The 13,842-nt window shown below is 41.8% G+C and overlaps 1 protein-coding gene across 1 annotated transcript in view; it reads right to left on the bottom strand.

The window, feature by feature from the left end:
• The window catches only part of LOC135511684 (PEX5-related protein-like), a 147,922-nt gene that overhangs the window by 77,042 nt on the left and 57,038 nt on the right, over window positions 1-13,842 (bottom strand). The window contains exon 2 of the mRNA XM_064933165.1: window positions 1,340-1,444. Within this exon, the coding sequence (XP_064789237.1) occupies window positions 1,340-1,444 (105 nt within the window). The remainder of the gene's footprint in view (window positions 1-1,339; window positions 1,445-13,842) is intronic.

Below are 13,842 nucleotides of genomic sequence, written 5' to 3'. Positions count from 1 at the left end.
CTTAATGACACATTATTAATACATTCGTTGAGCAGTCGAGTCTTGCCATTTACTTCTCAGACTTGTGAAGGTAGGTGGTTTCTTGTTAATTTAAAGCACATGTCTGTTTTTTTTATTTTGTAGCTGTTCTATATCTAGATTATGGAATTAGTCAGCATGAATGTTCAGCTTTATTTAAGTCTGGAAGTAAAAAATTACAGTTGTTTTAAACAAATGTATGGAAAGGAAAGTTAAGTCAAAAAGAAAAGGACCGGAGAGAGGCCTTGTCTAACAAAAGACAGTCAACAAACACTGCATTTTCCAGCTGAATTATTAGATAATACTAGATTTTATTACAAATAAGCACACAATAAACATTTTGTTATGCAGCACTATAGAGTGCATTGGGATTGGTTGGGATTTAAAAAAAAGATATATATAAAAATCATTCTATTCAATACATCTTCATTCAACAAACACATCATGGCATTTTATGCAACAACTTAGAATGTTGAAGGCTACAGAGCGCATTTTTAAACTCATACATCAGCACAACACTATACTGTAACCACAGCACAGAAACACGCACATGCACACACACACAAACATACACACACCAAGCACATTTATATCAAACACAGAAAACGGGGGCCCATACCATCCACATATTGCTACATCTACAAGAAGAGAGATGTTGCATTATGGAAATGCATGCATATTAGCTGCTTATGAGGTGTACAAATGTGCATTGGGGTGTGCGTTTTCCTAAACTGCCTTGGAAATGTGCTATACTTTTTCCTGATAAAGGACCTAATTGCTTATTCTGCTGAGACTATCTGATTGGGTAGGCTCATTTGATAATGTGTAGTAATTGTATCCCTGAGAAAAGTGGGGGAAATTCTACAATCAAAATAAATACAAATAGCAGTGTATTTGAATTTCTAATTACAGTTTTAAAAAAAACGATAAGTGACAGCTGAGGCACTCTCACTTAAGATTCTTACAAACATTGCGTGTGGCTAGGTTAAGGTGTTGCTGCTGCAAAAAAAATATTAAATTAAAGGCACAAGTTACATAAGATATAATTAAAATAAATCAATGAAATCAATGAAATGTCATTCAGATGAAATGTCATTCCTTGCTACAGCTGAAATACTGACTGGTTTTTAGTTGGTGATGCAGAACGAACTGTGGCATGCATTTTATACCCTATATAGCAGCTGGAAAATGAAATAAAATCAATGTTGTTGCTTTTTGCTGTTGTGAGGTTAATAATATAGGATTGAGTTAGGCTCAAGAGTGGAGAGTAGATAGGGAGGGGGGTTGTGGGGGTGGGGGGGGTTGCGATGGTTCTGCCCACCTTGGTTGTCACCGTCAGGAGGGGTTTCCCTTCGGAAGACGCCTTACTTGGTATCTCCTTCAGGACCATGGCAACAGTCTTATCTGCACCCCTAGAGTCTCTTCCCTATAACGGGTGAAATCAACAATGACTTGTGTCAGGACAATTCGTTCAGTCAATGTTTTTGCCCTCTAGGGCATCTTACCAACTTTACTTTATGATTATGGAATTATATGATAGGCTATGGTGAGCTAGGAAAAAACAGCAACATCGATTGAAAACATATCCACAATGCTATAACAATGGCTATGTAGGAGTCACTATACACAGATGAGCATGGTCTCTTGTTATCTTTAGGAGTTTGATCTGATATAGCTCGTATCTCTAATGATTATTAGATATACAACACAGATATCGGGAATGTGCTAGTTAGTCTCTCATTGCTTAGAACTCATGTCTATTGGACGACCGCCAAGGGAGCATGGCCATACTGTAAAGTTGCAATCACTTTTCAGTGTGACCTCTCCCATCCCACACCTATGCACACCCCCCTTAGGTTAGGTTAAATGTATATCCCATGGGAAAGCACTGTGATAATAAATGTACTCTAAGCCATCAAAATAAATAGCAGATATTCTTTTTTTTTGCATTCATGTTATCAGACTTTCACACACTGTATGTACAGGGAAATTACCAAGTATTTATAAATTCAGTATGCAGAAGCCCTATACAATCAAACATGTCCAAACAGATTTCCAAAGTAGGAAACAAAATTATTCTTGTGAGAATCAAAGTCTCTTCAACAAAACAATGTCTACCATAGGAAACAGACACAAATTTAGCTGAATATCAATTACAAAATGTCATGCTGTGTAGTGAGACTGTTGTTTTGACATAGTGGAAAATCTGTTACCTAATTTGATTGTCTAGGGCCCTTTGTACTTTCACTATAACTTGTATTAGAGAATTAGCATTTTTCTCAATTAATTGAACCCAACTGTATACAGTCCCAGTCAAACGTTTGGACACACCTACTCATTCAAGGGTTTTTCTTTATTTTTTACAATTTTCTACATTGTAGAAGAATAGTGAATGAAAAAACACATATGGAATCATGTATTAGCCAAAAAAGTGTTAAACATATCAAAAGGTATTTTCATGTTGTTTTAAGATTCTTCAAAGTAGCCACCCTTTGCCTTGATGACAGCTTTGCACACTCTTGGCATTCTCGCAACCAGCATCATGAGGTAGTCACCTGGAATGCATTTCATTAACAGGTGTGCCTTGTTAAAAGTTAATTTGTGGAATTTCTTTCCTTCTCAATGCGTTTGAGCCAATCAGTTGTGTTGTGACAAGGTAGGGCTGGTATACAGAAGACAGCCCTATTTGGTAAAATACCAAGTGCATATTGTGGCAAGAACAGCTCAAATAAGCAAAGAGAAATGACAGTCCGTTATTACTTTAAGACATGAAGGTCAGACAATCTGTAAAATTTTAAGAACTTTAAGAAGTTTCTTCAAGTGCAGTTGCAAAAACCATGACGCGCTATGATGAAACTGGTGCTCTCAAGAGGACTGCCACAGGAATGGAAGACCCAGAGTTACCTCTGCTGCAGAGGATAAGTTCACTAGAGTTAACTGCACTTCAGATTGCAGCCCAAATAAATGCTTCAAAAAGTTAAAGTAACAGACACATCTCAACATCAACTGTTCAGAGGAGACTGTGTGAATCAGGCCTTCATGGTCAAATTGCTGCAAAAAAAACACTCCTAAGGAACACCAATAATAAGAAGAGACATACTTGGGCCAAGAAACTCGAGCAATGGACATTAGACCGGTGGAAATCTGTCCTTTGGTGAGACGCAGAGTAGGTGAACGGATGATCTCCGCATGTGTGTTTCCCACACTCCATGAAGCATGGAGGAGGAAGTTTGATGGTGTGGGGGTGTTTTGCTGGTGACACTATCAGTGATTTATTTAGAATTCAAGGCACAATTAACCAGCATGTCTACCACAGTATTCTGCATCGATACGCTATCCCATCTAGTTTGCGCTTAGTGGGACTATCAACAGGACAATGACCCAACACACTTGTGTCCTACTCCCTTCACAGAACAGCACAAACTGTCTCTAACCAGAATAGAAAGAGGAGTGGGAGGCCCCGGTGCACAACTGAGCAAGAGGACAAGTACATTAGAGTGTCATTAGACAAGTACATTAGAGTGTAATATAGTTAGTTTCTACAAAACTGTGAGTGTTCTTTATGGCTTCTTTTATCATGCAGTGTTCACGTGCTAGTCGGAACTAGGAAACTGAAATGTCTGGTTGTAGTTATACACGTGCTGCCAATTAGCAAGTCGGAAATCCGACTAACACGTGAGCACGGCATCACTATATACCGATAAAAAATGTGCAATTAAGTAAATAAACGTTGCTGTTAGTTTCTGAGCCGAGTAAATACATGTAAAATCCCTTGGTCATCAGACCAAATTCATTCTTCCAAACGAATAGATTTTGGAAAATCTAACCTACATCAGATTATACCAAAAAGTATGCATAGATAAGGTCCTTTGTGAATGTGAGCCTTGATTTTATAGTGAGAGAAGTGAATGACTTAATTTCATTGCTTAGTTCATGAAAATTATGAAAAAGGAAATTAGGTAGTTCCACTGGGAATACTTACAAAAGTTCAACTGAGGGGAGCTCTTTGCAGATCAGTTTTGTATTGTTCAGCAATAATTTGTTGTCATTATTATACTGGACAAAAAATGCAACGCAACATGCAACAATTTCAACGATTTTACTGCTTTACATATAAGGAAATTAGTCAATCGAAATATGTTAATTTAGCCCTAATTGATAGCTTTCACATGACTGGGTATACAGATATACATCTGTTGGTCACAGAAACCTTTAAAAAAACGATAGGTGCGTGGATCAGAAAAACAGTCAGTATCTGGTGTGACCACATTTGCTTCATGCAGCGCGACACATCTCCTTTGCATGGAGTTGATCAGGATGTTGATTGTCACTTGTGGAATGTAATACCACTTCTCTTCAATGGTTGTGCAAAGTTGCTGAATATTGGCGGGAACTAGAACACGCTGTCGTACACGTTGATTCAGAGCATCCCAAACATGCTCAATGGGTGACATGTCTGGCGAGTATGCGAGACATGGAAGAACTGGTACATTTTCAGCTTCCAGGAATTGTATATAGATCCTTGCGACATGGGGCCGTGCATTATCATGCTGAAACATGAGGTGATGGCGGCAAATTAATGACATGGCAATGGGCCTCAGGATCTCGTCACGGTACCTCTGTGTAATAAAATTCCTAGCGATAAAATGCAACCGTGTTCATTGTCCCTTATTCTTATAAGAATATTCCTGCCCATACTTGAACCCCACACCACCATGGGGCACTCTGTTCATAACAGCAAACCGCTTGCCCACACAACGCCATACACGCAGTTTGTTAGGCTGGCTGAACGTATTGCCAAATTCTCTAAAATGAATTTGAAGGCGGCATATGGTAGAGAAATTAACATTCAATTATCTGCCAACAGCTCTGGATGACTTTTCTGCAGTCAGCATGCCAATTGCACGATCGCTCAAAACTTGATAAATCTGTGGCATTGTGTTGTGTGGTAAAACTACGCATTTTAGAGTGGCCTTTTATTGTACGGAGTACAAGGTGCACCTGTGTAATGATCATGATGTTTAATCAGCTTCTTGGTACAGTGCCTTGCGAAAGTATTCGGCCCCCTTGAACTTTGCGACCTTTTGCCACATTTCAGGCTTCAAACAAAGATATAAAACTGTATTTTTTTTGTGAAGAATCAACAACAAGTGGGACACAATCATGAAGTGGAATGACATTTATTGGATATTTCAAACTTTGTTAACAAATAATCAAAAACTGAAAAATTGGGCGTGCAAAATTATTCAGCCCCCTTAAGTTAATACTTTGTAGCGCCACCTTTTGCTGCGATTACAGCTGTAAGTCGCTTGGGGTATGTCTCTATCAGTTTTGCACATCGAGAGACTGAAAATTTTCCCATTCCTCCTTGCAAAACAGCTCGAGCTCAGTGAGGTTGGATGGAGAGCATTTGTGAACAGCAGTTTTCAGTTCTTTCCACAGATTCTCAATTGGATTCAGGTCTGGACTTTGACTTGGCCATTCTAACACCTGGATATGTTCATTTTTGAACCATTCCATTGTAGATTTTGCTTTATGTTTTGGATCATTGTCTTGTTGGAAGACAAATCTCCGTCCCAGTCTCAGGTCTTTTGCAGACTCCATCAGGTTTTCTTCCAGAATGGTCCTGTATTTGGCTCCATCCATCTTCCCATCAATTTTAACCATCTTCCTTGTCCCTGCTGAAGAAAAGCAGGCCCAAACCATGATGCTGCCACCACCATGTTTGACAGTGGGGATGGTGTGTTCATGGTGATGAGCTGTGTTGCTTTTATGCCAAACATAACGTTTTGCATTGTTGCCAAAAAGTTCAATTTTGGTTTCATCTGACCAGAGCACCTTCTTCCACATGTTTGGTGTGTCTCCCAGGTGGCTTGTGGCAAACTTTAAACGACACTTTTTATGGATATCTTTAAGAAATGGCTTTCTTCTTGCAACTCTTCCATAAAGGCCAGATTTGTGCAATATACGACTGATTGTTGTCCTATGGACAGAGTCTCCCACCTCAGCTGTAGAACTCTGCAGTTCATCCAGAGTGATCATGGGCCTCTTGGCTGCATCTCTGATCAGTCTTCTCCTTGTATGAGCTGAAAGTTTAGAGGGACGGCCAGGTCTTGGTAGATTTGCAGTGGTCTGATACTCCTTCCATTTCAATATTAACGCTTGCACAGTGCTCCTTGGGATGTATAAAGCTTGGGAAATCTTTTTGTATCCAAATCTGGCTTTAAACTTCTTCACAACAGTATCTCGGACCTGCCTGGTGTGTTCCTTGTTCTTCATGATGCTCTCTGCGCTTTTAACGGACCTCTGAGACTATCACAGTGCAGGTGCATTTATACGGAGACTTGATTACACACAGGTGGATTGTATTTATCATCATTAGTCATTTAGGTCAACATTGGATCATTCAGAGATCCTCACTGAACTTCTGGAGAGAGTTTGCTGCACTGAAAGTAAAGGGGCTGAATAATTTTGCACGCCCAATTTTTCAGTTTTTGATTTGTTAAAAAAGTTTGAAATATCCAATAAATGTCGTTCCACTTCATGATTGTGTCCCACTTGTTGATTCTTCACAAAAAAATACAGTTTTATATCTTCATGTTTGAAGCCTGAAATGTGGCATGTGGCAAAAGGTCGCAAAGTTCAAGGGGGCCGAATACTTTCGCAAGGCACTGTATGCCACACCTTTCAGGTGGATGGATTATCTTGGCAAAGGAGAAATGCTAATTTGTGCACAAAATTTGAGAGAAATAAGCTTTTTGTGTGCATGGAAAATGTATGGGATCTTTTATTTCAGCTCATGAGTCATGGGATGAACACATTACGTGTTGCGTTAATATTTTTGCTCAATGTATATAATTTAAAAAAAATACATTTACAGCTTGTGGAAAATTCTTATTTACAGGATTCCATCAAAACAAATAACTGCTTGTTCTTTCATCAACCATGGAGCTTGTTCATCAAACATCAGCATATATTTCAGATAAAGACATCATTCTTGCATTATGTTCTCTGCTAAAAGGGTCCGCATTCACAACATAACAACAATAACTTTCTCTATTCTCTAATTTACTCTGGGCATTATGGACCTATAGCCACATGTCTAGTCAATTTGCATACTGTCCCTGTTACGTAACATCAGTGTTGCTAATGCCACTGTTTGATGCATCTTCAGACTTGCTCCTGGCGGCCCCTCGACTCAACCTGTCGGATTCACGCCAAGACTTCAAAAAGAAGACGAGGAAATGGCTAGGACTCTCAGCAGACCAAAAATGACCCGGGTTCGAGATTAACACATATCCACACTTCTAGGAGGAAAATATCCTGTCCTTTGCGTCTGTTGGAGCACTGTGACTCAGTTTAGTTAAGGAGGGAGAGCGGAAGGCGTGAGCCGGAACCCTGGACCTGAGCGTAGTTAAGGCGAGGTTAATGAATCCTTTATGGCGTAGAATCCTATGGAGCCGAGACAGATGCAGAAGGGAACGTTCCCGCTTCGCTGCAAAGTTCAGCTGCCAAGTGGGGACCTGATCCGGCCCCAGGAGTCCCTCCAAATGGGAACCGTCGCAACTGGGTATCTCAGCCGTGGGCTCAGCTGTTTTGAATTGACACACTTCTTCACACACACATGCATTTGCACACTCACACACACAGCATCAATGCCACACACTCTTGTGTCTGTCCACCTCTTAGTGGAGTCCTCTGATGTTTGAGCTGTCTCAGTGGAACTCCGCTGTCCCTGCAGACCACCAGCTCTGCTGTGGGTTAGCCTATTATAGCATAGGGAACACTCAGGGTACTCAATCCCATAACCAGCTTTCTTTGTGTGGTGTTCACAGCACTAATGTGCAAGCTGAGCTCGGCTAGTAGCTTTTTGTTTCGCGTGCCAGACTCATAGGCCCTCTTCCTTGCCATTAACGCTACCATGGGTTCATCGCTAACATCAGGCCATATTTGGCATGAAAATACTCATGAGGTGGATTTATGATGACATGGCTACATGGTTTACTGAAGTGAAATCTCAGCTGCAATAGAGCACTCGTGTATTGCAATGCGGGGCCTTCTGTATTTGATTACATGCTAAATTATCTCAATTTAATTGCAACTACTGGCGTGTGTACAGCATTATGACCCAAATACTGAGTAACAGTATGCAAGGGTTTTTGCTCATTTTGAAATAATTTCCTCCTAAGCTAGAGTGCACTTCAGGCTTCTGAACTAATTAGAGTTGCTGGAGTCATATAGAATAGGCTGTTTTAATCATCTCTATCTCGCATCTCATGTCATCTTGTGCACTAGGAAACATGAATTAAAATGCTAGAAGCAGTTGTAATTAAATGAAATTACTATCTCCGAGTTATGTTTTTCCTACAACAGGGCACAAGCTTCGTAAGACTGAAAAGCATAGAGACGCTCTTTCTGAGGACAAAGGACAATACATTTGCTTTGCCTAAATATATAGATTCATGTGGACCATAACACGGATTACATGTCTAAACAAAGCAGGATTTGAATCCGAGAAACATATGTGAAAGGCACACCTAAAGGCGATGATGCAATCGCGGCATCCTCACTCATCCCTGGTCTGGGTACTGTATCTGATCCACAATCCTCTATAAGTTCTTTGATTTCCACTTATTCCGGTAATGTACAGTCAATTCTAAGCCCTACTCCATTTCTAGAAGCAGCTGAGTGCTTAGAGATGAGTATTTAACCAGTAAGCTGTGTATAACTGTTTGCCTAACAGGGGTACCTTTCCATACTGCTGGGACGGGGAAGTCTGTATGGGATATAAGCTTTGGCGCTGTGCTTAAATCCCTCAGTCAACAAAAGGGCTTTTGAGGTGATTTGCTAAAAGCCTCCCTGCTGTGATTGTTATTTGTGTACACATACAGCACTTAACGACTTGAGGCCACACTGAACAGAGTGTATGTAACGCGAGGGGGGACAGAATCTCATTGAGGATCAAATGTCAGGGGGATCACTACGAAAACAGATGGGGGATAGACGCTTGGTGTCGGGAAGATATTGAAGATGAGCTTATGAAATGGATCCCCACCAGTTCTGCTTAAATGTGTTTGAAGTGTTGTCCAGCTCTCCCTTGATGAAACAATGGAATTTATTTGCTGGCAGCCGGCGAAGATAAATGTAATTGTAAGCAGCAGAGGACAAAGTGTCTTAGATATGTTTTTAATGGGGACCCGTATAGTCTCGCTATAGCTTGTCTCAAGGGTATATGTGCTGTTTTGTAATCGGACTGGTTGGATTCTTACAGTAAAAGCCAACCTCTGTGGCCAGTCTTGGCTCCATCGACAAAGCTCGAGGCTTTGACGAAACAGCAGGATTTTACCGATCCCCTGCCCGTGTCGTATTCAGGGACAGCATTATACTCCCTTTGCACCAAATCCCTATAATTCCAATGCTACACCACCAAATATCACTATGGAGATGACCTGCAAACGTAGAGTGGAAACAGTGAAGTAAAACTTTCTCAGTGGTTAAAGGACCATAATAACTACATAATAGCTGTCGAACTTTGAGAAATCTGACCCTGTAGGCTGGAGGCTACTACAGATTGGCTGGGACAGCTGAGCAAATTGCCTAAATGGGAGTCAGAACAAGGACATCACGATGCTAGACAGTCCCTGCCAGGTTATTATACTCTCTACTCCCATGCAGCAAGCTCAGGGATAGTATAGTACCAAGACACTGTACTACTTGCTGTGTAAGGGCTGAGTTTGCACAGAGCCTCTGTCTGCTCTCTGCGATGACGGTTTCCCTCATTCTGTCCAAGTGAAGGGTTGTTAACATGAAGAAATACAACGGATTGATCACACTGCATCCACTGACATGAATTGACAGGAAGAATCAAAGTTAGTTCTTTTGTTGTGTTATTTTAGTGTTACTATCTCATTCTTATCTATTTGTTCATTTTCTTACTTTTTAACGGTATTGTTGGGAAAGGGCTCGCATTTCAGAGTAAAGTTCACAATAGTTGTATTCGGTGCATGTGACAAATACAATATAATTTGATTTTGATGTGATTTGATTGGTGTCATAAGGCAGAACTATGTACCGTAGGGCCATGCTTCAAAATAGCAGAGCTTCTGATCGGAATAGCAAATTCAGGATGAGTCACTGATAACAAGTCCCAGTCTGACCTTCTAAAGGCTGTGTATCATTGAATTATAGCAAGGGTTTCCCAACAAGGGTAACATCACACAGACAATGGTCGCATCCTCCCCTACGAGCCAGTCCAGAGGACAAGCCTGCCTCCGTCAAATCAAATCAAATGTTATTTGTCACATACACATGTTTAGCAGATGTTATTGAGCCGATGTGTAGCGAAATGCTTGCGTTCCAAGCTCCAACAGTGCAGTAATATCTAACAATTCACAACAATACACACCTAAAAGTAAAAGAAACAAATGAAGGAATATATAAATATTAGGATGAGCAATGGCAATGAGCGGCATAGACTAAAATACAGCAGAATAGAATACAGTAAATACATACGAGATGAGTAAAGCAAATATGTAAACATTATTAAAGTGGCCAGTGATTTCAAGTATATGTAAATAGGGCAGCAGCCTCTAAGGTGCAGGGTTATGTAACTGGGTGGAAGCCGCCTAGTGATGGCTATTTAACAGTCTGATGGCCTTGAGATAGAAGATGTTTTTCAGTCCCTTGGTCCCAGCATTGATGCACCTGTACTGACCTCGCCTTCTGGACGATAGCGGGGTGAACAGGCCGTGGCTCGGGTGATTGTTGTCCTTGATGATCTTTTTGTCCTTCCTGTGACACCGGGTGCTGTAGGTGTCATGGAGGGCAGGTAGTTTGCCTCCTGGGATGCGTTGGGCAGGCCACATCACCCTATGGAGAGCCCTGTGGTTGCGGGCAGTGCAGTTGCCGTACCAGGCGGGGGTACAGCCCGACAGGATGCTCTCAATTGTGCATCTTGTTCTCAATTGTGCATCTGTAAAAGTTTGTGAGGGTTTTAGGTGACAAGCCAAATTTCTTCAGCCTCCTGAGATTGAGGTTGAGGTTGAAGAGGAGCTGTTGTGCCTTCTTCATCACACTGTCTGTGTGGGTGGACCATTTCAGATCGTTAGTGTTCTGGAACATGAAGCTTTCCACCTGCTCCACTGTGGTCCAGTCGCTCCCTCTGCTGCTTCTTGAAGTCCACGATTTGCTCCATTGTTTTGTCGACATGGAGTGAGAGGTTATTTTCCTGGCTCCACACTCCCATGGCTCTCACCCCCCTCGGTATGCTGTATCGTCATTGTTGGTAATCAGGCCTACCACTGTTGTGTCGTCTGCAAACTTTGAGTTGGAGGCGTGCATGGCCACCCAGTCATGTGTGAACAGGGAGTACAGGAGGGGGCTGAGAACGCACCCTTGTGCGGAACCAGTGTTGAGGATCAGCAAAGTGGAGGTGTTGTTTCCTACCAGGACCCAGTTACACAGGGCGGGGTTCAGACCCAGGGCCCCAAGCTTAATGATGAGCTTGGAGAGTACTATGGTGTTGAATGCTGAGCTATAGTCAATGAACAGCATTCTTACATGGGTATTCCTCTTGTCCAGATGGGATAGGGCAGTGTGCAGTGCGATGGCGATTGCATCGTCTGTGGATCTATTGGGGCGGTAAGCAAATTGAAATGGGTCTAGGGTGTCAGGTAAGGTAGAGGTGATATGATTCTTGACTAGTCTCTCAAAGCACTTCATGATGATAGAAGTTAGTGCCATGGGGCGTTAGTCATTTAGTTCAGTTACCTTTGCTTTCTTGGGTACAGGAACAATGGTGGACATCTTGAAGCAAGTGGGGACAGCAGGCTGGGATAGGAAGAGATTGAATATGTCCGTAAACACACCAGCCAGCTGGTATGCACATGCTCTGAGACACGGCTAGGGATGCCGTCTGGGCCGGCAGCCTTGCGAGGGTTAACACGTTTAAATGTCTTACTCACGGCGGCCACGGAGAAGGACAGCCCAGTCCTTGGTAGTGGGCTGCGTCAGTGGCATTGTGTTATCCTCAAAGCGGGCAAAGAAGGTGTTTAGCTTGTCCAGAAACAAGACGTCCGTGTCCACGCCATGGCTGGTTTTCACTTTGTAGTCCGTGATTGTCTATAGACCCTGTCACATACGTCTCATGTCTGAGCCGTTGAATTGCGACTCCACTTTGTCTCTATACTGACATTTTGCCTGTTTGATTGCCTTACGGAGGAAAAAACGACACTTTGTATTCGGCCATATTCCCAGTCATTTTGCCATGGTTAAATGTGGTGGTTTGCGCTTTCAGTTTTGCGCGAATGCTGCCATCTATCCATGGTTTCTGGTTAGAGTAGCTTTTAATAGTCACAGTGGTTTCAACATCTCCTATACACTTCCTGATAAACTTAGTCACCGTATCTGTGTATTCATCAATGTTATTCTTAGAGGCTACCCAGGACATATCCCAGTCCACGGGATCAAAACAATCTTGAAGCGTGGTTTCTATTGTTCATACCAGCGTTGAATAGTCCTTAGCACGGGTACTTCCTGTTTGAGTTTCTGCCTATAGGAAGGGAGGCGCAAAATGGAGCCGTGATCAGATTTGCTCAAGGGATGGTGGGGGAGGGCCTTGTAAGCATCCCGGTAGTTGGAGTAGCAGTGGTTGAGTGTTTTAGCAGCCCGAGTACTACAGTCAATGTGTTGATAGAACTTCGATAGCATTTTCCTCAAATTTGCTTTGTTAAAATCCCCAGCTACAATAAATGCAGCCTCAGGATATGTGGTTTCCAGTTTGCCTAAGTCCAGTGAAGTTCTTTGAGGGACTTTGTGGTATCGGCTTGAGGGGTAATATACACGGATGTGACTATAACCGAAGAAAATTCTCTTGGGAGGTAAAACTGTAGGCATTTGATTGTGAGGTATTCTAGGTTGGGTGAACAAAAGGACCCTGAGTGGTTAATCATGAAACATGCAACCCTGCCTTTCTTCTTCCCGGAGAGTTCTTTATTCCTGTCTGCGCGATTTACTGGCTGGACAAAGACAGGATATCCTGAGAAAGCCATGTTTCAGGGAAACAGAGTATGTTACAATGATCTCCCTCTGGAAGGAGATTCTTGCTTTGAGCTCGTGTACTTTATTATCCAGAGACTGAACATTAGCGAGTAATATACTCAGAAGCGGTGGATGGTGTGCGGGTCAATCGGGAAAGTCATATTCCCTGTCGTACTGCTAGTGAGTTACAGCCGCTCTCATATCCAAAAGTTATTTCCGGCTGTATGTAATAACACAAAACATTTCCTGGCCTAATTATGTAAGAAATAACACACACACAAAAAAAAAAGAAATACTGCAAAGCTGCTTAGGAGCTAGAAGCAGAGCTGCCCTATCTGTCGGTGCCATTCTGCAATCACCCTTTAAGTCGATACATGTCGCTAATATTAGGACAAGGTCAAGCTTTATAGTTTTTTTACCCCACTTTTTGGTTCCAAGATTATTTTTGCTATCATCCTGGCAAGAACATTAATAGTTCATCAATTTATGGCCAACCAATCACAGTGTTTCACCGGCAGTATATTTACAATGCAGTGCAGGCTAATGGCAAAATTAACACTGCCGAAAGTAATTAGTATTCATGTTTTAAGACATTTTGCGACCTCTTCGAGCTCTTTAAATAAACGTTCATCCACAGTGTTAACCATGATGAATTAATTGAATGCTTGTATAAGTAATTTGCTCAAAACATTAGATTTGGATTCCTACCATGGTGGTAGTGGACTTTTTGAACAGTGAATACTGGTAAGCCATGTGCACTAACGTCTTTGTAGCTTTGTCAGGGGT

This window comes from Oncorhynchus masou, chromosome 24 (assembly GCF_036934945.1).
Source record: "Oncorhynchus masou masou isolate Uvic2021 chromosome 24, UVic_Omas_1.1, whole genome shotgun sequence".
Taxonomy (NCBI): Eukaryota; Metazoa; Chordata; class Actinopteri; order Salmoniformes; family Salmonidae; genus Oncorhynchus; species Oncorhynchus masou.
This window is presented reverse-complemented; position numbering and strand designations above follow the sequence as displayed.